The 24,868-nt window shown below is 41.9% G+C and overlaps 1 protein-coding gene across 6 annotated transcripts in view; it reads right to left on the minus strand.

Annotated features, from left to right (window-relative positions):
* The window catches only part of CNTRL (centriolin), a 38,935-nt gene that overhangs the window by 4,551 nt on the left and 9,516 nt on the right, over window positions 1-24,868 (minus strand). For 5 of the 6 annotated variants that reach the window (XM_064469165.1, XM_064469163.1, XM_064469169.1 and 2 more), the window contains exons 10-37: window positions 24,728-24,837; window positions 23,402-23,596; window positions 20,696-20,849; window positions 19,443-19,663; window positions 18,579-18,755; window positions 17,466-17,600; window positions 15,938-16,083; window positions 15,292-15,472; window positions 14,185-14,364; window positions 13,706-13,885; window positions 13,021-13,137; window positions 12,448-12,592; window positions 10,586-10,725; window positions 9,917-10,103; window positions 9,353-9,663; window positions 8,831-9,036; window positions 8,440-8,632; window positions 7,941-8,071; window positions 7,666-7,806; window positions 7,425-7,551; window positions 6,777-6,941; window positions 5,822-5,981; window positions 4,957-5,072; window positions 3,729-3,946; window positions 3,167-3,324; window positions 2,829-2,902; window positions 1,940-2,128; window positions 204-426 (exon numbers count right to left, since the gene is read on the minus strand). In XM_064469165.1, coding sequence (XP_064325235.1) covers window positions 204-426; window positions 1,940-2,128; window positions 2,829-2,902; window positions 3,167-3,324; window positions 3,729-3,946; window positions 4,957-5,072; window positions 5,822-5,981; window positions 6,777-6,941; window positions 7,425-7,551; window positions 7,666-7,806; window positions 7,941-8,071; window positions 8,440-8,632; window positions 8,831-9,036; window positions 9,353-9,663; window positions 9,917-10,103; window positions 10,586-10,725; window positions 12,448-12,592; window positions 13,021-13,137; window positions 13,706-13,885; window positions 14,185-14,364; window positions 15,292-15,472; window positions 15,938-16,083; window positions 17,466-17,600; window positions 18,579-18,755; window positions 19,443-19,663; window positions 20,696-20,849; window positions 23,402-23,596; window positions 24,728-24,837 — 4,680 coding nt within the window. The remainder of the gene's footprint in view (window positions 1-203; window positions 427-1,939; window positions 2,129-2,828; window positions 2,903-3,166; window positions 3,325-3,728; window positions 3,947-4,956; window positions 5,073-5,821; window positions 5,982-6,776; window positions 6,942-7,424; window positions 7,552-7,665; window positions 7,807-7,940; window positions 8,072-8,439; window positions 8,633-8,830; window positions 9,037-9,352; window positions 9,664-9,916; window positions 10,104-10,585; window positions 10,726-12,447; window positions 12,593-13,020; window positions 13,138-13,705; window positions 13,886-14,184; window positions 14,365-15,291; window positions 15,473-15,937; window positions 16,084-17,465; window positions 17,601-18,578; window positions 18,756-19,442; window positions 19,664-20,695; window positions 20,850-23,401; window positions 23,597-24,727; window positions 24,838-24,868) is intronic. The other variant, XM_064469166.1, reaches the window with a different exon arrangement.

Consider the following 24,868-nt stretch of genomic DNA (forward strand, 5'->3'; position numbering starts at 1 on the left):
GTGGTCTGTAAAAACACTGACACAAGGTGAGAGGGGACGGGACACCAGCTGGCTTTAGGATTTCTGTTCTTCGGGCAAGTCAAAGGATCGAGAGTCAATCCAGGTGCTGCATTAGAAACCAAGCGAGAGTAACAGAAATATTTGTTGGTTTCATTAGACTTAACCCACAGATGGGAACGAGTTATTTGTGCAATGAATCTTACTGCTTTTTCTGACAGTTTCAAGTGCTGCACATCGCGACTCCTCCTTTTGCAGCTTCCTGAGGTTTTCTTCCGCCAGCCTTACTTTCGCTGTTGCCTGCTCCAGTTTCTTCTGTTGATCTGTTAGTTCCTTTTCCATTAGTATTTTCTGATCTTTCACTTTAGCAGTACATTCTTCCAGTTTTTTTCCTTCGCGCTCTGAAGTTTGCTTGAGGTGATGAAGAATCTGCCAAAGACACCACCGCTTCAAGCTTTAACAGGTACCAGCTCAGTGAGAACAAATACCGTCACCAAAAGATATTACAGAAGTTAAAGCAGCATAAATTGGAAGGAACAATCTGATACTCCCTACTGACAAAAAAGCTTACCAATTTTTCTTGCCTCTCTTATTTTCAGTCCAGCTCCCTCAGTTTTTGTGAACGCTTTGTGGAAACTGCTCAGCCAACCTAAGTTAGTTTTACTACAGGAATATATGATCAAGCCCTAACTTTCATGAACAGCTGATGGGCTTTGCACAGAATTACTGCGGAAGAGAAGAACAAAAGCTAGCTGCAAATAGTGATCCACTCAAAATCAAAAGGAAACTTCAGGATAAAAGCACCCTGGAATTTTTCCTGCTTAGTTTTGGAATTATGGAATGCAGCTGGAGGTAACTTGTGATTAGTTTCACTTGAAATCCATTGTATTATTTCAGGTACTCTACAAGTCCGCTCATCTCCCAAGAGAAACCAACAGCACAGGAAGAAGTTCTCTCCTGGCAGTTGACAAAACAGAATTATAGAGAATAATCATAGAATCACTAAGGTCGGAAAAGACCTCTAAGATCAAGTCCAACCACCAACCCAACACCCCCAGCCCTCCTAAACTGTGCCCTGAAGTGCCGCACCTACATGGTTTTTGAACACCCCCGGGGATGGTGACTCCCCCACCTCTCTGGGCAGCCTGTGCCAGGGCCTGACCGCTCTGCCAGGGAAGACATTTTCTTTTCCCTCATACCCAATTTAAACCTCCCCTGACGCAGCTCGAGGCCGTTTCCTCTCATCCTGCCGCTAGTGACTTGGGAGCAGAGACTGACCACCCCCCTCACTCCAGCCCCTCTCAGGCAGCTGCAGAGAGTGAGAAGGGCTCCCCTCAGCCCCCTCTGCTCCAGGCTAAACCCCCCCAGCCCCCCCAGCCGCCCCCCAGCACACTTGTGCTCCAGACCCTGCCCCAGCCCCGCTGCCCTTCTCTGGACACGCTCCGGCCCCTCAAGGCCCTTCTTGTCCCGAGGGGCCCAAACCTGAGCCCAGCACTCGAGGTGGGGCCTCCCCAGGGCCGAGCACAGGGGCCCCATCCCTGCCCGGCTCCTGCTGGCCACACTGTTCCTGATACAAGCAATCAGTACTAGTCCATCTCCTATTGGTATCAGCTACACCCAACATAACACCCTGCACAGTGCCTTCTGCTACGCCAGCCCTTCCTGCACTCTGTGGGCAGCACTGATTTTACAGCAGTTTTATTATCAGTTCAGCATAAGATGACCCTGCAAAGAAGGAATACACAGTCCTTCGTTGTGACACACTAATTTTCACTAAAACCTAACAATGTTGAAGCTTTTTGTTTACCATTATTCCTCTAAAAATGAGGCTTCATGTTTCTTAAGGCACTGGTATATTATTAGTAAACTTGCACCAAAGCTTTTTAGCCTGCGTTAGGTTTAGAGGTCAGGCGAAAGCGAGGCAAGCGGGCAGGCTCATTACCGCTTCTTGCTTGGCTAGTTCTGTTTCCTTCTCTTCAATCTCTTTCTGGAGCTGCTGCAATTGGTTCTCCCTCTTTTTCAGTCTCTCTTGGCAATCCTTCCGCTTCCTTAAATACTCTAGGATATCTTCTTTCAGGGTTGCCCGCTCTCTAAGCAACTCATCCTGATGCCTTGTATTATTTTTCAAATCCTGCAATATAGAAGATAAAATCAAGTGAGTTAACTAGCTGGTGAGGGTAACAGCTCTCCACCTAAAGGCTTGCATTTGAAAGAACATAACAGATCACCCCTAATCACAATGAAATTTAAACATTCAATTTAAACCAGTCACTGAGTGAATTAACACAATAGGAACCACCAGATAAAGAGCTAGAAGGTGCTGCTTTAAAAAAAAAAAAAAAACCCCCACAAAAAAAGTTTTAAAAGTGTCTTCATCCTAATAAACAATAAACCAGGGCGATTTTGCCTCTGTACCTGGATTGTTTTCCAGAAACAAGCAAAATTCAAAACCAAATAAACAAAAAAACCCCAAACAAAAAACCCCAGCCCCAAACCCCCATCAAACAGAACAACCCAAAAATAAAACCAAAAAAAAGCCTCACACTCCAACTTGGTAATAACAGCCTGACTAGGAGAGTCATCAGTCGCCACTTAAACAGAAACCCAAAGCAGAAATCTCTACTCTAGGTCCAAATCACTCCACGCTCAGCAAGAACAAGGCAATAAACTAGCCATTATTTATTAGCTCTGCAAGTGCCTGATTTTGAGCTCGGGCACCCAGATGAAAAACAGATGATGGGCTGTCAATTGTGGTAAGCGGCGCCCCTCGGTTCTGTGCAACAACCTACTCACTGCGTGACGGTAAGTACATACATTTCACCAAAACTAACCTGTTCCACCAGTTGAAGCTGTTGCCTGGAAGCATTTAATTCTCCTTTCAGTGTTTCTAGTTCTTCCTTTTTCCCTAGAAAAACATTTGGCGACATAGATTTTTCAATCAGCAGTTTGAACTACCTTTACAAATAAACCCTCTCTTTTCATAAAAGAAGAATTAACAATAGATAAACAGTTTCTAAAATTTCCATCTTTTTGACACATTAAATACTTTCTGCCTGTAGATATTTGAGTACGTCGGCTATTTGCTATCGTACAGTACAGTCACAGTGTGCCTTGTAACACAATTTCTCTTAAGATATATTACAGCTTAAAACCAAAAATTGATCTTTACCTTGAAGATCCCTCTGTACAATAATAATCTCTCCATTCAGTGAGGTTTTTTGTTTGCTCAGTAGATCTACCTCCTGCTGCAGGTTTTTAACGTCCAGTTCCATTTCTTCTACGTTGGCCAGTGCAGTTCTGCTGCTGTCTTCAGCAGCAGTTAAGTCTCTGTAAAATGTGAATACGTTGCCTCGGTTTGTTGGAAGTACTTGGTGAGGACTAAAAACTTTCAGTAAAAGTTCTCTCAGCTCAAGGAGATGCTACCAGGTAGCCACGAGAGCAAGACAGCTGCCCTGTTCCAAGACCTAACATTTTGCTTTTTGTAACATTTCTCATTGCATTGCCAGGATATAACAAATGCTGTTGCGTTCATCACCTTTATCGATGAATATTTTCTGTAAGTTTGCTGTAGACATGCTTAAAAATAAAACCTCCACAGGATATAAGAAATGGCGTCTTCTGTATAACTGGGCACCTCAAAGTTACGGCTCTATTTTTCATTACGATAACAGACATTCAAGGCACTTCCCATCCCTTCTGATCTTTGCAGAAAAAAAAAGATTCCCTCTCACCTTCTGGTTTGTGACAACTTCTTCTCCAGACTCTGACAGTCGTCTTCAAGCTTTTCCTTTTCTTTATTCAAAGACTCAATATTATTCTGTAGAGTGTGCATTTGAGAAACCAGATGTTCATTTTCCTGACGGTTTTTCTCAAGCAGTTGTTCCTGCCAATCCACTTCCCCTTGCTGACACTGAAATAATCGCTGAATATTCTCCAATTTTAACTTCTCCTACAAAAGAAGGCATCGAGAACAACACATTTACACGGTCAAGGAGTAGAACAAGTTATGCAGCAGTTTAAAAAGCCTTCATTCACAGATGACGTGCAGGCTAGAGTACCCTCTAACTGCTTGAAGTGCCAGCTTAATTTGGGTGTATGTATGAGGGAGGTGCTACGAGCACGAGGACTGGAAGAGAGCGGTGCAATTCTTTGTTCCATCATAGTTTAACCACCATTTTCTCCCTATCCATGAGTAGCATCCCTTCATCACAGGGATTTTGAGAGAATGACCACTGTAAGGGCTGAGAGATGCTCAGGTAATGCAGGACAGTGACCACTGTAAGCATGGTAATAGAAAGGTACCAAGCGTATCGACGAGTCCCTTCTCTCTGTACTCTTTCAGTGAAGGGAAAAGAGGTAGCGTCTTTTAAAAAGTAAGAGCTTATAAATGCTCTCCTAGCAAATGCACATTAGATTTCCTGGAATTACACAACTGAGCAAAGCAGGGTCATCCTTGACTCTGACCTAACAATCCTGTAGCTACTGTGAGACTGCCAAAGGGATGCCGCTGATCTCCATGCCTGCCAGTAGCAAAGTTGAACGTCTTGTCTTTATTCGTCAAAAAGAGGAGAGACTAGCTGAGCTAAAATACCCTTCTAATGGTACAGAAATCATCCAAGTTAGTAAACTGGCTTCCATACTTACTCTTTGCAAGTGAGGACACAGATAAAATCCAGTTAAGAAGACTGGAAGCTAACGCTAAGAAAACAGTATTCATCATTCTACAGCCACAGGAGAGCCTTCTGTCTTTTCGCCCTCTCCCCCTCATATGCACCCAAAAAATGCCATTATTTTAAAGTGCCTAAGCAGACTTAAGACTTCTCTGTGATGAGCTGAAATCAGACTAGAAACTGATTGATTTGAAAGTGTAGGGGCTGTGTTACCCAGACCTTAACAGAACCACCGAATATGCAGATCTCTCCTTCCAGTTACTGTATTAGCTATAGAAGAAATACTTACTTCTAGAATTGCAACCTGAGTCTTTTCTAGCTCATTGACCTTTTGGTCATGTTGTAGTTTCAAACCTTGAAGTTGATTATTTTCAAGCTCCAGCATTTCCAGAACATGTTTCAGTTCTAGCAAGATGAAAGAAATCGAAGGTTATTACAAGCACATTAAATGCATTCTACTTGGGGGGGCGGGGGGGAGGCACCAAGGAAAAACTAAGAGACACTACACTGATATCACCCCTGTAAACACTCCTCATGTTTTCAGTTGCTGTGTCAGACACACCAGGTATTTATTATATCTGATGCTGTTCTGCCAGCAGGCTGCAGGTCCCTAGGCCTCCTGCTCTTCCTGCTCCCCAGGGAGTTGTTCTGGGACAGACTATCTGACTGATAAACAATGAAATAAAATATTTCAGATAAAGTACAGAAGCTGCAAACTGCCGCTGGTTATACTTCCCACAATCTGACAGGCTGTAGCTGCTTGGAAAGAGATTCCTCCATTCCCCCCCACATCCCAGCGTTTAATTCTTCTTCTGTGCACACAGCACAACTAGCTAATGCCCCCTAACCACACACTGCTCGCGTGTGAGATTAACCGGTCAGTCCTGACAGCAGATCTGTCTACATTGCTCGCTGGCTTGAAAAATACCCATCCCAAACACAAAGCAGCACGAAGCACTGCCTCAGCTTAAGCAGAGAGTGGTCGTCAGCTCTGTGTGAACTACAAGAATTACGGGGAGCTCTTTCTCCGCAGGCGTTTGCAGTATTTAAAAAGGAGCGAGGGACAGACGACTGCAGCGATGTGCAACCAAGAGCTCAGGCTGTATTTCTTTCCAATGCGCACAAAATACTATCTTGTAAAGCCAGGTACGTACCCATCTTGTGCCTGCTGATTTGCCCAAGTATTCCTTGAAGATTTTCTTCCTCTTCTCCAATATCCTTCTGTATGAATGAAAGCTGCGCTCTTTTCTCGTTAATCTGGACATCCAGTTCTTTCCTCTCAACATCAAGCTCTTCCAGAAGTAGTTTTATTTCCTGTGGAAATATATCAGTGTTACAAGGAATGCCATTACTTGCCATTTTCAATAAATTTTTCCTTTAAATAGAAGTTCTAAATATTTATAAAACTAAAAAAGTCTGTCACCAATATTCTGGTCAATTTAATTCCAGAGTTTATAGTTACCATTAATGGTGTAAACTAACAAAAAGTACAGAATATTTAGGTTAAAGTCTTTGTTGTTGACAATTTAAAGCAGTAATCTTGCAAAGACTCTGATCCACAAGTCTGACCAGAACAGTGTCATTCAAGTGAACAACAGGCAGGCCTCAGAGGCCTCGGTCTCACCGGAAGTGAGACAAAAAGTCCCCCCACCAAAAACCCCACAAAATGTAATTAACTGTGATACTTTGTTTTTATTTCAGAAAGAAGGGAAGTACAGAGTTCTTTGCAAGTAAGTGGGGATGGAGACAGAGAGCTGACTTACGCCAGCTTTGTTGTGTTTTACACACGCTGATCAGACTGATTTGCTTTAGAAGCTGCTTGTCTCAGCAATAGTGAGTCATTCACAGACTTCTATTTAATGTAATTTAGTTCTCAAGGGACCAATTCTCTAAGTGTTACTGGAACTCGGGAGTTCTACTTCTTATTTGTGCACCTGGACCAGACTCCTAGCCCCACAAAGCTGTAAACTTGCTTGTTCTATTTTTCAGTGGGTTTTGGGAGGGCATAGAAAGCAAAACTGCTTTTGTCCAAGCTTTATGGGATTTTTAATACTTCTTTTACTGTTCTTCAGAGATATGATGAACTGAAAACTCATGTGGAAAAGTTACTCTTATTTGGCGTAGTTTTTCTTGTGCTTCAGTCTCTCCATCTCGAAGAGCTTCTTTGAGGTCACCTTTCTTTTGAGAAATACAGTCTTGAAGGACATGGAGCTCTTCTTTTCTTTGATTTAACTGTTGCTCCAGAAACAAGAGCTCTTGTTGCTGAGCAGTGATCTACAATGCACAAGTTTAACAGAAAAAGCAACTGAAGGCTTTTATTTTTGTAGCTACACACATGCACAAGAACAAGTGCAGTACACTGCTCCCTGCCAGAGATTTCTCTGAATTGCAGAGCACGTGAGGATCCCACCAGAGCAATGAGCTTCATTTCTTACACCTGTATAACATAGCCAATACTAAAGACTAAGTTCTGATCTGTGCAGTGCAGTCCTGTACCATGGAGAGTTAAGTTTCTTGTTCTGAAATGCAGTGTCTGAATTGTCTTAGAGAACTCTGCAGTAACATTATGCAGAAACGCCAGCGAGATTGGGATCATATATGAGACAAAACAAGGAGAATTCAAATTACCAACATTAAAATAAACTTCAGAATTAAATTCTTCAGACAAGGCAGTTCAGAACTTAAGACTCTTCCCAGCTTTCAGTTACCTCAAAACCAACAAAACTGATAGCCCAGAGTTAAGAAGATAAGCCTTACCTCATCTTTTAATCTTTCCAGTTCGGTTTTCTTGCCCTGAAGAAGGTTCTCTCCTTCTCTGAGGATTTGGAGGTGATGTTCTTCATTGCCTTCTGCAACTTTGATATCTCCTTGAAGCTTCTGAAGACTGACAGTGAGGACAAAAACGTGACTCAGAAGAAACCAGAATGCCTTAGGCAGTTACTTATTGGAGGAGGACACCTTTACCTAATACAGGTTATGGTATATTAAAAATATTTACCTTTCAGTTAGCATTTCTATCTTCTGGTTTAGCGACTGGAACTCAGAGTCCCTTGCAGCCACCATTTTGTTCATTTCCTTCAAAACACCTTCTTGTTCCCTCTTATGCTGTTCTAAATCCCTTGTATCTGTCTGTAATGACCTAAAGAAGCATTTATGCCTTTTCATATTAACATTTTAACAGCTCTCCCTCTCCAAAAGCACTATCTTGATATTTGAAAGCATCTTGTCCTTCTCCTCATCCCCATTTGATACAAATTCACAAGAGCAGTGTACCTTAATTGCTGATCTGCCTTCACAAGTTTAATGGCCATTTCCTGAGCCCTTCGCTCTAGCTCCTCTGCCTCAGTTTCAGTACGGGACAAATGCTGTTTGGCATGACTGTACTTTTGAATAATGTCTTTAGTCTAGAGCAAAAATTGAAGATTATTGAGACAATACATTCCCATCTTATGTTTCCACATCCATAACCTGCAGGTTAGCTGTCTAAAGATGACCTCTTCCTAGCATGAATATTCCACCTGAGCTTTCTCCCTTCGTATACCACGAAGCAGAACCTTTTCTCCTCTCTTGACCAGAGCAGAAAAGCTTCCTCTTCTTCGGCAAGGACTGAAACATTTTCTTTTAGCACACGTTATCCCATGACTTATTTTCAAATAGAGGCATTTTAAGAGGCTTCCAAACAAAAGAGGCTTAGACAAACAAAAATCCTCTGCTTAAAACAATCAACGCAACGCGCAAATTCTTCTGCACTTTGTGTTACGGCTTTACTTACTTTCCCTCGTGTGCTCTCAAGTTCCACTTCAGCTTCTGTAAGTAGCCTATCTGCCTCTCTAAGCTCTGCTCGTCGTTTCAGAAGAGTCTTCTCTATACATTCAATTTCATCTGCAATATCTTCATGATGTTTAAGAGACTTTTCTAACTGCAGTTCTGCAATAAGGTTGTCAGTATACCCTTCAATAAAGTCCCTAAAATGTCAGGAAGAAAGACAGGGAATTAAATTACAAAAAGCCCCTTGAAGTTCTAGTCCATTACACGTACCACCAGACAGACAAGAACATTGAAGTTGGTGAATTGTAAACAAAACAAAATTAACTTTTATTGGAAAAAAGTTTAAGTATTTCCTACACGCTTACTTTAAATGCATTCCAGCACAATATTCTTACTTGCGTTTGTTATGTTGAGCTGCTCTTTGTAGCTCTGCTACTTCATGTTCCAGCTCTTCTCTTTCATGCAGAAGTTCTTCAATGTTTTGATGCAATTTTTCCACCTCTTTTTTGCATTTATGCTGAGCTGCCTCTGACCATTTATCTTTATATTTCCGAGACTTTAAGTAATACACGGTGTCTTCTAGCCTTGAGACTTCACTCTCCTGCATACAGGAAACAGAACAACAAAATCAAGACCTATTTTCTATTTCAGTCCTCCTGAGACACAGGAGCAGCTGCAGATAGCACAGACCAGACCATTAGCACTGAGCATTCTTATCAGCCAGCTCTCCCAGATCCAGAACCTTCCCAGCAGAGACTTTTTTCTTTTTCTAAAACACTGGACTAATCTAATCTGTGAAAATGAGATTTTGGTCTTTGTGCTTTTTTTTGAGAAAGCATATGTTATAAAATTTCCCTAATCCATTCATAAGTCAGTTGCCTATGGTTAAACCTGCAGCTTACAGCTCTGTATCTTACCAAATCATGATGTTCAGGCACATTGCAGTGAAGCACTCCAACAGGAATGAGTGGGACGGTGAAGTTTGGAGGAAGAGGGCCATAAACAACCTGGGCTCCCACAGGAGGTGGGCCATAGATAACAGATCCAGGAGCAACTGAACCTCCACTTGCTGCCGCAGGAGGAGGGCCGTAAACCACAGTTCCCTGAGGTACAGGGGCACCATCTGGAAGGACTGTGTAAATAACTGTACCAGGTGGTGGTACAAAAGGAGCATCTTTGGGAACATGCGTTTCTTCATGTCCTTCGCTATCTTCTTTTGCTCTTTTGTCTTTACCGAAAGAAAGAAAAAGTTATTTTTAATCACTTTTTCAGTAAAAGATATTCTTCAAACCACATTTTAAAATAACGCACATTCTGTGTAATGTACAAAAACATAAAACACTGCTTAAACTGAATAAGGAGTTCAACAGGAACAAACGTTTATAGTTTGCTCATGCACAGCAAAAAAATTCACTATGAACTCTAAGCAAGTCCATCACTGGTATGCTCCGGAACCTTCTGAGACCATGAGACTGACTTACCTTTACCAGAATTTGTTTTGTACGACCTATTTCTGACTGGTGAATAAACCCAACATCCTCCTTGATTGGGCAAGCCTTCCTTCCTGCACTGCCTGTCCTGCCCATACCCTCGTCTGGGTGTGGATGTGCCATAACAGAGTAAACAAACGCCAGAATCTTTTGTGCTGCGGGAAGCAGGAGTTGAAGCCTAAAGGAAAAAAAAAGAATACATTTTCATCTAGAAGTAACAAATCTTGTCAAATAAATTATTTGTTTCAGACATTCTAAAGCACTGATTTTTCAAGGACAGGCTATACATACTCTGCTTTCTCTCACTTCCAAGCACGATGTTGCTTTAAAAGAGAGCATTAAAGATATTTTAAGTCTCTTGAAGTCAGACAAATGCTGTTTTGCAAGAAATGTTTGCCTGTAGTGTCCCCTTTTAACCTTCACCTAAATGAATTTACAACACTGCATTTTGAATAGCTGTCTCCAAACTTCCCATATACCAGATCCTCATTACTACACGGTAACAGGCTCTGTCAGGGAACGATTGTGTATGGGTTGTTTCAGTATTTCTCCTATATGCCAACCAGTATTTTTCCTGAAGTTTCTCCCAGACCTAGCAAGTTTATAATGGACTTCCCCATATCAAATGGCTTTCCACATAACAGGATTTTAATTTCTGACCTGAGATGATGGCATGTAATACCAGTATCCCCTTCTTTTCAATGGATCTGCTATACTGGTGATGTAATCATTCTGGTATGAAAGCACGTTTCTGAGTGCTGCAATTTCATCTTGTAAGTTGTCAATTTCATCTTTGTTACCTGTGAATTAAGCAGTTTTATAGGCATATAAGGCAAATAATTAAGTCATACATACTGCATTCAGCTTTTCCCTCATTGTTATCCTATTAATCTGAAACAATAATGAAAAGAGAAATTGCCAGGCGATACAAACTAAACATTATTATATAGTGATGTAGATATAGGCTGGCCCTTGCAACTCCGTCATTTTAAGATTGTAGAAATGCAAGTTCATATACAGGTAACCAGTGCTCATTTTTCCTTATACAGAGAACTCTGACAATGTTCTAGAGCAGTATAAACTGAATGCATAACACAATTAGTGTTTCCCAAATAGTTGTAAAAAGTATTGTTACTACAAATGGAAACTAACACACTGTCATTCTGATTTTCAAACCAAAGCAGAACTTAACTAATTTCCAAAGGTGCCACAGCATGTGAACGGGCAAAGCTAGAAACCTAGAAGAGCCACCGCTGGTCCTTAACCATCCATTTCCTCTGTTCTTCATCTCTGAAGAAGCAAATATGAGGGGATTGAGTGCGCCCTCAGTGAGTTTGCAGATGATGCCAAATTGGGCAGGAGTATCAATCTGCTCAAGGGTAGGATGGCTCTGCAGAGGGACCCGGACAGACTGGATCCATGGGCTGAGGCCAATTGTACGAGGTTTAACAAGGCCAAGGGCACTTGGGTCACAACATGGGCACTTGGGTCACACCGACCCCAGGCAACGCCCCAGGCCTGGGGCAGAGGGGCTGGGAAGTGCCCGGCGGAGAAGGCCCTGGGGGTGCTGGCTGACAGCCGGCTGGGCATGAGCCAGCAGTGCCCGGGTGGCCAAGGAGGCCACCAGCACCCGGGCTTGTGTCAGCACTGGTGTGGCCAGCAGGGGCCGGGCAGGGATGGGGCCCCTGTGCTCGGCCCTGGGGAGGCCCCACCTCGAATGCTGGGCTCAGGTTTGGGCCCCTCGGGACAAAAAGGGCCTTGAGGGGCTGGAGCGTGTCCAGAGAAGGGCAGCGGGGCTGGGGCAGGGTCTGGAGCACAAGTGTGCTGGGGGGCGGCTGAGGGGGCTGGGGGGGTTTAGCCTGGAGCAGAGGGGGCTGAGGGGAGCCCTTCTCGCTCTCTGCAGCTGCCTGAGAGGGGCTGGAGTGAGCGGGGGGCTGGTCTCTGCTCCCAAGTCACCAGTGACAGGGCGAGAGGGAACGGCCTCAAGCTGCGTCAGAGGAGGTTTAGATTGGGTGTGAGGGAAAAGAAAATGTCTTCACTGCAAGAGCGGTCAGGCCCTGGCACAGGCTGCCCAGAGAGGTGGGGGAGTCACCATCCCCGGGGGTGTTCAAAAACCATGTAGATGCGGCACTTCAGGGCACAGTTTAGGAGGCCTGGGGGTGTTGGGTTGGTGGTTGGACTTGATCTTAGAGGTCTTTTCCAACCTCAGTGATTCTACGATTCTGTAACTGCACTTTGTGCATTTCAAATGCACTGTGAAACACTGTTACTTCAGAAGAGTTACATCTCACTATTTGCTTCATATATATAAATCCAGAGAATCCACAGAAGCACAGTGATTGAAGGACTGAAAATGTCCTGTATAGGAACTGTACAGGAAGGTATCCTGAACAGTTTATTCTCCTAAAATAAGCTTCGAGACCTCTGAACAGGTTCTCAGATCAAACCGTGAGAAATACGGCGAAGTGAAGTCTTCTGCATCCATGTTTATCGGCAAGAAATGGAGAGAAAAGAGAGATTACCTGTCCCGATGTTATTCAGCAACCATCTTAAACGGTCAATTTCTGCTTTTTGTTGCTCCATAGCTTCATTTAATTTATCAATTTCCAACTTCTGAGAGCTTGATGCATCAGCCTTCTCACCAGCTTTCTCCATTTCATGCTGAAACTATTTAAAGTGAGTTTAAATCAAATCAAAGCACTTCAGTTTAAATTAGACCGTGCTAGAACTTTTTCAAACATGCCCATCCACCCCTACAAAAATGCTCACTCAGCAAAACACATGTACTACTTTGATGCAACAAGATTATCCTTCCCGTCCCTCATACGACCACGGCTGACAGACGTAGCCACATCACGGCGTTTAAGTGAACAGGTGATCGTTCTCCTCAAGTCAGCTACTCTAGCCGGTGAGGTTTCCATTTTGTTCTTTGGCAGATGTCAGGAGAGGGAAGAAGGTTGTGACTTGGGAAAACTTGTGGAAAAAGGACAGGGCAGACACCTCTAAATACGGCATTTTCAGAAACTCTCCGAACCACTGTCTCTACATATTTTATCCTCCTCATATAATCCAGAGCAAACATCACTGCAACCTACTTGTTCTTCCTTCTCCTTGAGGAGTTGTTGTAATAATTCTATTTCTGCTTCTGCTCTAGCAAGATCCCGAGCCGCACGAGCTGCCTCAGCACAGAACTCTTCAGCTTCCTCAATCTCCTAAAATTGAAATTTTAGTTGGAGCTTTGGTTTGCAAGAATACTTCACAAGCTTGCAGATGTCTCACGCAGTTTTGTGAAAAGCTGACTAAAGAAACATCAGCACTTGTCTGTTCTGAAATTCCAGAAACAGGCAAAGTTTATGTAAAATAACGTTTCTCCTTTAACTTCACAGTATTTCAACAGAGGAGATGCTGGTACGTATGTAGCCAGAAGTTTTAAAAACTAGAAGCCCAAGAACAAAAACTTCCACAGTCCCTTCTTTTACTTTTCCATCTTATGTAACAATGTATTATCTATTGTTTGACTTTTAAATAATGAGAGATTAAACTTGCCTCTCCCTTGCCTTCTAAGGCACAGCAAGAACGCCTGCCCATACCCAAGTTTACTCAGGCATTCACCTGCTGTATTTCAAGATGAGACTGTCTGAAGCAAGAGCTCTTGTACAGCAGGACAATTCAGAATAATGCTTTGAAGCTGAATTTAAAGAACACCAGGACTGCTCCCATTATGACGGCATTAGAAAGCACTACTTATATACAAGCAATTCATTATCAATGTTGATTTACCTCAGCTCGCTCCTGATTAATTCTGAGAACAGTCCCATGAAGAGCTTTTAGCTGATTTTTGGCAATGGAGAGCTCTGTGGCTGCCAGTTTATCTGAAGTGATGATTGCTCTCTTCAGTTCCTTCAGTTCTTTATCTAGACTGACAAATTGCATTTGTGCCCTGGCATCTTCTATTTTTTTCTGAAACCAGGAAAACAATAGGTTTTGTAAGTTTTGAGTAAAAAGCACCATGGAAGAAAGGCTTTCTGTTGGTATGACTTTTTTCCCCACAGATATCCCATTTTGTATTATGTGCATAGAAGTAACAAAAAAACCTAAAGCAAGGACAACCAATAAAATGTAAGGAAAAGGAAGATGTTATGTTTAACCTCTGTGTTCCTGCCTTTGATCTACCTCAGAAAGCAAAATAGTTCAGGAGTTTTTAAATCTTCTTTTCATAAGCAAACACAGTGCATGGACTTGTTCCTACTCATTCCTACCCTTTTCTCTAAATCTTCCAGTTGAGCAAGAATATTCTCTTTCTCTTCATCTGCCTCTTGGAGCTGTTGATCAGCAAGGCCCTGAATTTCTTCCATGCTCTTTATTTTTTCATGTAAATGTTGAATTTCGTTCTCTAACTGACGGACCTTGTTCTTGTTCTGCCTGTTTTCAGATTTAACCTGTAAGTGAAAAAAGTTAGAATGAGTAGCCAGAAATTTTTCAACCAACAGCCACCCTATTTTAATGATTTATAGAAATAACTCTTTGGGAAGTGCAGTTACCAGCATGCTTTGTACCAGAAGAGAAAGGAGAAAGAACTGCTTTGTCACTCTAACTATTACATTTTAAAAGTGCTCAAGTTATTTTAGTAGTAGTATGTACAGTGATCTTTTGAGGAGGTTACTGGCCATATTTTTCTACCTGTAATTAAAACACTCTGCCTCTGAAACATATCACAGAGTCTAAACTCCAATTCACCAAATAATCAGGCAAAAATCAAAGACTATTAACAAAACAAAAAAGTTGTTTGTTTTTTTTTAAATCAGACCCTGCAGTTACATGAACACCAAAACATGGGCCTCTCCTGCCACCATACAGCTAAAATTAGAGATTGCTTGTGGAAGTTTTAATGCACATTAAACCCTTCTCCTCCACGCAACATCTTTGCAAGCTTTATACACTAAAAGCCAACAAAAGGTTGCAAAGGACCACATGTCCTATCAAATACCCCATTTAACACTTACGGAAGTGGTCAATTATTTGTTTTCCCTCTTCAGAAGCTTTTGCCTGCTTATACAGTTTCTTCATCATGAAAATTACTACATGACACACATTTGTACACAACAGGGAAATCAAAACCCTAATACTGGTTAGTACTCCTGTTCTAATCACAGGTAACAGCATCCTGCTCTGATACGAGTTGTCAACGTGTTTCTGACAGGCAAATGCATTCCATTTGTCTACCTTCAGTAAAACTGTACTTCTCTGAAAGACAGAGGGTAGCAAAGCTACATCCGCAGTGCAACTTGATCCTTCAGCTGCAAGTTACGTTTTTTTAGACTAAGCTGAAATTGTCTTACTCTTGCTTTTGTTGTTTTGATACGTGCCTGTCTATATTTCTCCTGTACTTCTTCCAGTTTTTCCTGCTGGTATACCACTTCTTCCTGCAATTGTCTCTGTCTAGCCCGTGCTTTCTCTTTTTCCCTCTGAGCATCAGCAAGGATGGCATTGAATTCTTCCTGCAGGTTTGCAAGGCTTTTCCCTAAAGCATCGGCTGAATTCTGACATCTGAAAGAGAAACAATCCAGGTTCCAAGACAGAAAATTATGATTTAAAATCATGATACCAGATACTGAAATAATGAAGCCTAATACAACAGTGCAAGTTTAAGACATCCAATGTAAATTAATTCAGGTGCAGCACTGAACACATTATACTGCACAGACAGATCTCCACTCTGGCTCTATTGATACCATTCTGTCTTTGTCTGTTACCATTCTTTGTTGCTGGGGCAAAAGGCAGGGGCATTTTGCCCTGCCCCTTGCAGTGAAACCCAGGAGGACTGCATATTTCCCCCAGTAATATAATTACTGAGCTCAGGTGATGTTCTCTTAACAACCACAGGGTGCCGAAATTCACGTTTGAGCTGCCTCAAGTTGCCCTCAGTAGGATGCAGCACAGGTACATCGTTGCTCTCATGTACTTACCACACTCACATGCACAAATCTAACACTGTACTTTTATTTTACTCACTTAATCTCTCCAGCTCCTGTCTGAAGCTTTTGCTTGAGTTCATTAATACGAGCTAAGACTTCCTCAGGATGAATTAAGTTACCAACCACATGGTTTAGCTGATTCTGAAGATCTTTAAGCTGTTGTTTCAGGTGATTGTTGTCTCCCTAGAAAAAACAGACAGAAAACAAATAAACAATAAGAGTTAGAATTTTTAATACCTAGATCTGTTTGGGGGGTTTTGGTGGTGGTGGTTGTTTTTGGGGTTGGCGTTTTTTGGGGTTGTTTTTTTCTGTTTTTAAAATAAAGAATCCAAACTTTTTTTCCAGCGTGGCCCAAACCAATATCAACAACAAGACAAGAACACCCCAAACAGTCTTTGCCTTTCAGTTTCCTTTATGTTTGTAAGTATTTAAATCCCAGTTCAAAACCGATCTTATCCTTTTCTTAAACTAAGGAAGCACTGTCTGTACATAAGCAAAGCCCAGCAGCATACAGAGGCCTGTCACACTACCTAATCCCTAACAGAGGATGGAACAATTGCAGACATTGTCCCAGCCACTAGACCAAGGGGTCACAGTTGCCCTGGCCCCACTGGTCTTGAACTCCTCTCTGCACACTGGCAAGCTTCAGCAAAAATGTTAGCGATAATGTCTGGGGAGGATCCCTTATAAACTCTTTCTGAAGTGGTCAGGCAGTTGGACTAGATGTTCGTTGTAGGTCCAAGTAATTCTATTGTGTTTGGTGGTCACTGTATCCTCCGAGGAGCATGTGCAAAAGCAAAAAGGGATCTGATGGATATACAAAGGGCTGAACCCTGCCTTCCCACAACGAGGGAAACTGCTTTAATCACACAGCACTTAAATAAATGAAGGGAGGTTCTTTTACAGCCATATTTTGAAGATTTTGAACCCAGTGTATAACACTTGCCTAGAGAAATCCTGTTAATTGAGCCTTTCAGCAACTTCAGGAAAAGGAACACTCAGTTTCTGATCTCAGTCAGGATGAGGCACTGATCTGTGACACCACATTAAAGTGGAGGTGTTTCTGTACACCTGTGCAGTTCATGAAATGCCTGTGAGTTCAAGGATCACAAGCTTTGTCACCTATTACACTTGGATGCCATTACTGCTTTGTGGCAATTAAACAAGCGCCCTCAGGATCACCACTCTGTTTACAGAGGCGATAAATTCTTTAGGTATTGGATCAGTTTTTTCTTCTGCATCCAAATAGTTTTCTTACTGACATGTACTGGATGAACCTTGTGGGAAATTCAGCTACATATAACAATTTATCAATCCCCCTGCAATATAACTGAGCAGCTCTGAAATTATTTCAAAGGTCAATCTAAATATCTAAAATAGACAAAAAGAGACTATGGTATAGGGTCTCTGGACAAGAAAAGTCAAGTCAGAAAAAGTTATAAATACTACTGAACTTCAAAACAATTTTAAAGGATTCTGTATGAGTCTTCTTATCACTCTCCCCTTGATGGAGCAGGGAAACATACTGCGTATCAGGTAACTTTTACAGGCAACAAATACCTCACCTGCAATTGTTTGAACTGAGAAAGGAGCTTATAATTTTGCAGTTCCTTCTCTTCTGCTAGTTGTGCTTTGGTCAGAGCATTCTCTAACGCTTGCTTTTCTTTTTCAAGTTCAGCTTGCAGGGCTGACAGTTCCATCTACAAACACAGAAAACCCTCCGATTAATATCCCCACTCCCAACCCCAACCTGTCACCCAAATACACAACAGCTGTATGTCTTAAAACAATAACAACATGACCTCACCTTCTAAAAAACCCCAACCATCCCAAATCAATCCATCACCATGTCTACATAACAGGTGTATTTCCTAAAACCTCATCATAACTTGTAGTGTAAATTCTAACCTAGACCTCGCATGAGCATGTGCTACCCACCAGGTAACCAGCAGGTTTACATTTCGTCAGTGTTCTACAGAGAGCTTTCAAGTTCTTCCTGAAACATCAAAACTAAAAGACTTGGAGAGGTTGGGGACAGAACAGTATGTTTCACTGTTTTGCATTTTCATTTGTGCCTGCAATCTGGAATGTGCAGTTGGAATACGTCTTGGAAAAATAAAAAAAACAAAACCACAAATAACCCACCATGTTTGTCTCTGATGGATGGAAACTGAACCAAGATAGTAGTTGATGTACCTCATCATACATGAATCCAAATGAGGATCCCCAAAAGTAAGATAAAATGGGACCATACAAATTAAAACATACATTGTTCTTTCCCAGCAGAAAGCTACGGCCTCATAATATATTACAAAATTAAAAAAAAAAGAATTGCCTTTGCAAAAGGCAAACTTTGTCTTTCACCTACTGCTTTTCACAGGACTGCTTTAGTGTAATTTCTCTGATGTGTGCACAGTTTTCTCTTTCCAGAAAGATGCAGATTATTATTTCCCCTTTAAATATGGTGAATATTCTCTACAGGGTCCCCAGACGATCTGTACCTTGCTTCAGTGGAGAGTTATAAATCCCAGCGAACTGCTACTACCTTCCATTTGGGGCACACCTAAACCAACAGTTACTTGCAAGTCAACACTGGAGATGTGGTATGGAGGAAAGTTTGGTCGTCCCTTGTCCTGGGTTACATTACCCCTTTGGCACCGTTACGGCTCTGTTCTTACCTGGCTAAGTTGTTTCAGTCTTTCCAATTCTTCTTTTTGCTGATTGGCTTCAGCGTCTCTGTCTCTTAGCTGGGCTTCCAGTTCAGCTTCGTAGGCACTGATGTCCCCTTGTGCATCTCGAAGCGATTCATTTATTTCTCGCTGCTCTTGGAGCGCACTCTCTAGCATTGTGATTTCCTGGAATTTTACATTCATTTTAGAAATACGTACACAGGAGAGCAAGGATTTCTAAAGTAAGTTGCCCCTCTTCCTCTGTTACCTCATCAATGTGACAAGAAATAGATCAAAATAGGGGCACTAACCCTAATCACTGAACTTAAAGCTAGGTGGCACTACTACATACAAAGGTCAGGTCAATGATGCTACTGTGACAGACCATACAAAAATCTACACTCAAGTTAGAAAGGTGTAGCTTAAAGAGATACGCATTTGTCCCTGGTATTAAGATTTACATAAGTGTTATCAGGACACTAGGACAGCTCTCTAAGCAACTGGCTGACAGGACAGGCTCAGGCGTGTAACATGCACCTCCTCAGCTACTGTGCAGACAGTTTTCACTAACGCAGTTCAGTATGATGTTGACTGCAAATCCATTTTTAGTAACGCCTGAAAGGTAACACTTGCATTTCTAAGACCTCTTCCATAACGTACAGATTTACCGTATCTCTCTTGCAACTGGTTTTAAAGGCAGAGTTCTGTTCTTAACGTGCGTGGGCACATCTAATTGCAGTTACCGTATCAAAAAATTGTTTTGTCCAAGGAACTGTGCTTTGCTATTCCCGATTTGGTCATTTGCTTATTTTTTTTTTTCAAGTTTATTCTTAGGTATCTGAATTTGGGAAGAAACACAGCGTTAAGCCTTACTTTTCTCATATTTTCTGCATCCATGGCAACTATTTCCAGGTTGTTCCTTTCTTCCTCCAGATCTGCCAATCTTTGTAGCAAAGATTCTTTGTCCTTCTGCAACTCCTTACATTCATCATTGGCCTGTTTTGCCTGACGCTTAACACCTTCCAGATATTCCTGTAATCCAATGATAATACTTTCTAAATCCCTTTTCAGTGCTTCATTTGTTGCTATTTGACCTGCAGAAATGCAAAAACAAATTTGAAAGAGTTAAGAAACCACGCTTATTTATGAAACAAACAAAACTGGCTTTCCTAATCTTCTTTAAGATGTTACTATGTATTTCTGTAGGTGAATAACAAGTAACGTGAACTCAACCAGAAAACGCCTGTGCTGTATTTTATAGGCTAGGAGTTCCCATATTACCACATTATTCTGACCACTGGAAGGGTTAAAGAAAATAGAGTTCTTTGTGCGTTCCCACCCCCCACCTAAAATGGAATTTACTACCTTTATACCTAATCAATTTTGTTTCCATTTTTGTTCTTTTCTGGGATATTTACTTCTACATAGACTAGTTTTATAGTAAACGTACACGTAAGTTTAGTTCATTGACTTAATAAAGTCAGTTTCAAAACTCAGAGGATCAAATTGATGCACAGACTGTAAAAGACACTTCTATAGAGACTACAATCATATGAGTAAACCTCAGTCAGCTCGAGTACTAGCTACATAACAGCTTTTAATATTCTAGATTATTATCTGAACTAGAAATGAAAAGCCAACTTCATAAAGGTATTGAATTATCAGTACTTCAACTCATACAATTAAAAGTAGAGTAATCCTTTATTCTGCCATAACAACAAAATTGCAGATCACAAGGTTATGTTAAGTAAACAATGAACCACTCGGCTCAGACTTGATCAAGGGCCTTCCTGCCTTGGTGCTTTGATCCTGAACCCCAGTGCAATAAATCAGTCACTTAATCAAAGCAGTTGTTTGCTTCCTCCTCACCTCAAGGGAAAAAAAAAAGGGGGGGTGGGGAGGGAAATCTGGCAGACTACCCTCCCCCAACCATGTACAAGTGAGGTGACTAAATTTAAAAAAAAGTACATGAAGTCCCCTTTTAGACCAGTTAAGATTAGTTTTCAACCTCTTCCTATATGTTCTGTATTTAATTTAAGCAGAGATGAACAAAAATGAATCCTCAATTCAACTGTCATGTTATCCTAGATACAAGAAATACTGTAAGACAAAAAGAAAAAACTTACCATCAGTGAGCTGTTGCTCCAAGTCCTTGATCTCCTCAGTCTCCTTAACAATCCTAGAGAGCATCTCATCCAGGCGACCCTCGAGCTGTTTGTAATGCTTGTTCATCACATCAAACTGCTGCTCTTTACTTGCTTTTTGAGCTTTCCTGTGAGCCTGTAAATGAACAGTAAAGCCAGAAAACACCAATACAGATTAAAAAAAGTCAAATCAGTATTTTTGCTCGGTTTTGCAGTGTCTCACTACCAGCAGTAAAAGTCACAAGTGCAGCATATGTTGGGATGCTTGGTGGTTTAGGGGTTGGTGTTTTGTTTTTTTAATTGGGTTGGGTTTTTTAATATATATATATTTTTCTTCACTATTGCCCCACAAAGAATCCCAGGTAGGCAAGCAATCTGTGTGACTAACAGCATTGTCAGTCGTCTCCCCCTTGCCCAGGCATGATGAATAAGGCCTGCATTTATAAATTATTACTCATGGCTCTACCTTTCTGCCTGCCTTTACTTTTTGTTATACCATTTCCTCTTTCAGTCAAGAACAAACATGATTTCCTCCAAAAGCATTAATCCTGCACTGCCTTCACAGCAGATGATGCTTTGGAACATGTCAGGTCACCGCCCGAAGGAAAATACTCTGAACAACCAGAAAGTCAGGCCAACTTTATAGCTAAGATTTACTTAAAGCAGATTTAAAAAAAAATATTTCTGGGAAATACACAGTACCTGCAGCTCACATGGACTTTGGACAGGACTGCATGCATTTTGTATTAATTTAGATTATTGTTTCAGCTGTATGCAAAACTGGGTTATCAACACACTACAGTGCTGTTTCTCACTGGTATGAAATTCCTCACAAACAACTCAAATGCCAGAAAACTTAGAAAAATACAGAATCCTACTGTCATGATAAATAGCACCTTTCTCTTACTACTCAAAAAAAAATCGAGCTAGCAGGAGAAATCTTAAAATACAAGTTCTTAGAAAAATCACTTATAAAGTTGCTTCTATAACAAGAGTAATGGGTAAAACCACAGCTTTCTGGATTTTAAACGGATTACACCGGAAGTTATTTTTAACATTCACATTAGTACAATTCAACTTGTCACCTTGATAAAGACAAACTACCACTCGCCTTTCAAAAGCGAAATTTCAACAAGTAAAACCCCAGCCGAGGCGCCGCTGCTGAGTCATTTCGCCGCAGCTGCTGAATGTCACCAGAGCGCCGTTTGAAAAAAACCCCACACTTACAGCTTTGCCTTTGTCTTTTCTTCCTTCCACACCATTTGCAAAACGCCCCACCCCTGACCCAGAACTCATTTGACTTAAGAGCCGGTATCTTCGGCACCGCAAGCAGTTAAGCGGAGTCTCCCACCTCCTCCGGGCGCTGCTGCTGCTGCTGGCCCGGAGCCCCGGGGGAGCGCGGGGCCGAGCTCCGCACCGCGCCCCGCACCGCGCCCCGCGCCGCGCCCCGCACCGCGCCCCGCACCGCGCCCCGCACCGCGCCCCGCACCGCGCCCCGCACCGCGCCCCGCACCGCCCCTGCAAGGGGCCCGGCGCTTCCTGCTGGGCTCCGGCCTGAAAGGCACGCTGCCCTTCTGCCGCTGACTGCCGATCGGGGGAAGAGAAATTAAAAAAAAAAAAAAATATTATAACCACCCGCATTTTTCAAAAGCGCTTGCAGGCCTCGGCTGGAAACAGGAACCGAGCAGGAACAGCCTTCCTTTGCGTACTGAAAAGCATCCAGCCGGCCTGAAAAGCTCTCGTTTAAAAAGCTACATGGTTTTTTAAAAACACTATTTTTAAAGAGTACTTCCATTTCATTTTAATTTAACGTTTCTAGAAACGCTTGCTGTACCTGAACACAGTTAAGAACTCAGAAAACAAAAGTCCTGCTTCCCTGGAGATTAAAACCCAGAGACTATCAAGCTAGAGCTCTCCTCGGGGCACCTACCTTTGCCCCAACCCGGTACCACGCACCTCCCAGCCCCTGAATCCATCAGTAACGACAGGACTGTAGGAGACAACAGAGAAAGGGCACTAGTCCCCACCAAAAAGGCAAGATAAATCTTTTCAGAATGTCAACTATTTATTGAAAATTGGTTCAAGTTGCAGGATGCTGGTCTACAGTGTAAAACCAAAGCTGCCGCCGCCTTCAGCTGTCTGCAGTTCAGAGGCTGGCATATTAATATCAGCTCCGGCCAGGTCAGCTGCATCTGCTACTCCAGGCAGTTTTTCTAGGCCGACCTCTTGCAAATGGACTTTTGTGCCAATGCAAGAGCTCTCTGACAAAGCGGGACTCCAGCTATAAGCCTGTAGCAGTTACACAGACCTTTAAAAAAATCTTTAAGGCCAGATTCTACAAAAAGATGCATTAAGGATTTCTTAAACAGAAAGTGTCCCCAGGGCTCTGCACAGCATGTTTTCACAAAGCATAAAGATATAGTTCTTACCATGCTGTACAGCAACTGCACGGAAAATGAGTTGCCCAAGCCTTTTACCGAAGTTGTTTTTTTGTTTGGTTTGTTTTAACCTGTGAGGAGTTGTATGTTTATGTTTTTCAAATGATAACAGCTAAAGAAATTGATAAATAGCAAAAGAACATGTAGTTCATGAAATAGGCACAACTGTAATCTGTTAAAGTAGCCTTTCCTACCTTTCTCAGTATGTGAATATATGCTGTACATCACTTAAGATTTCAGTTTGACTTACATGTCTTGGATCTTCAGGATTTACAGAAGCAAGAGAACTCTGCAAGTCTTCAAGCTCTTTCTGTTTTGTCCCTATTTCTCTTTTCTGTTTCTCCATTTGTTTTTCCAGTTCTAAAGCTCCCCTGTGGAGCCGATGCAGGATTTCTATCTTTTCTCTCAATTGCTGTTCAAGGCCTTCCTTGTTGGCCTGTGATATCTGGAGACAGCATTAGGAGGTTGGGTAAAATAGCTGAATTGGAAACACATGGCTGATCAAGAACATTTTTAAAAGTTAAAGCTGATAAAAATGAACTAGGACTCTGAGTTATTTTGTTAGCAGACAGATAACAAACACCGGCTTTTCTCAGAAAGAGAAAATAAAGACAGTTTGCTTATGGTAACTAGCGATTTCATAATGTTAGTCTACCATACCAGGAAACTCCAGAACCCTCATTTTGCCATCACCCTAAAGCACTTGGTTTTCAAACAAGACTTCAAAAGTCTCATGTGTAATTCTTTCTTGCAGTCTTAAGAAGGCTATCTGGAATGGTTTTTTTTCCTCTCCCACAGTTATGGCTTCTGAAGTTAAAATACAGAAGATCCTGGTCATTGATTTTAAGGGAAGTTTGAAGACTAAAAATAGCAATAATTTATGACAGTTGTTGAAGAAATGGAAGATACAATTTAAGTTTAATGCTGATACATGTTTTAAAATTAATTCTTGCTGCCAATTATATGTTGCTTATTACTGGCTGCACAACTAAAGCTACACAGTTACAGTCCTTCCTGAAAGGCCTTTTCTGATAAGTCAGAATATATTCAAGTCCATACGATTATACCAAGAGGTTGAGGTAAACCTTCCTTTCTCAGGAACGTCATGTCACCAGCACTGCTTACCACGTTGTGCCATTACTCTGTTACTTTCTCCTCTGCCCACTAAACCTTTAAGGAGCTATAAGGTTATCGTTATTGGAACCGAGACGACACGTTCAAATTCAAAGCCAGGCTTCTCCTGCCGCGTAGCGCAGTGACCCCTAAGTGTCCGCTTACTGCGGTACCCAAACCTGTATTTATGTTCTTCCAAAGCGTTCTGGGGAAAGTTAACAACCGCCATCAGCATCACATGGAACATGATTAAATAAGCTGTCAAGAGTTGTCGTGCAATTAACTGCATCTATAAACAAGCTATCTAAAACCTGTAAGATTCTTCTGATGCATGACAAATGGATTTACGTGTGCACAATGGGCCCTTTAAAAAAAGAACGGGGAGAAAACCAGCTGTATTTTCTATATCAACACTGCTTCAAGCGCTTTCCCGTGCTATTCATGTAGCAACTTCTTTGCATACCTTTTTCTGAGCCAGAGCATCCTCCAGTTGTTGCAGTTCCCCTGTTACTTTCAAAACCTGTTGCTCTGCATTTCCCACTGCATTTTGCAGTTCTTCTAATCTTCTTTGTGCTGCAGACAAAAAAAAAAAAACAACAACCAA

This window comes from Phalacrocorax carbo, chromosome 18 (genome assembly GCF_963921805.1).
Source record: "Phalacrocorax carbo chromosome 18, bPhaCar2.1, whole genome shotgun sequence".
NCBI classification, from domain to species: domain Eukaryota; kingdom Metazoa; phylum Chordata; class Aves; order Suliformes; family Phalacrocoracidae; genus Phalacrocorax; species Phalacrocorax carbo.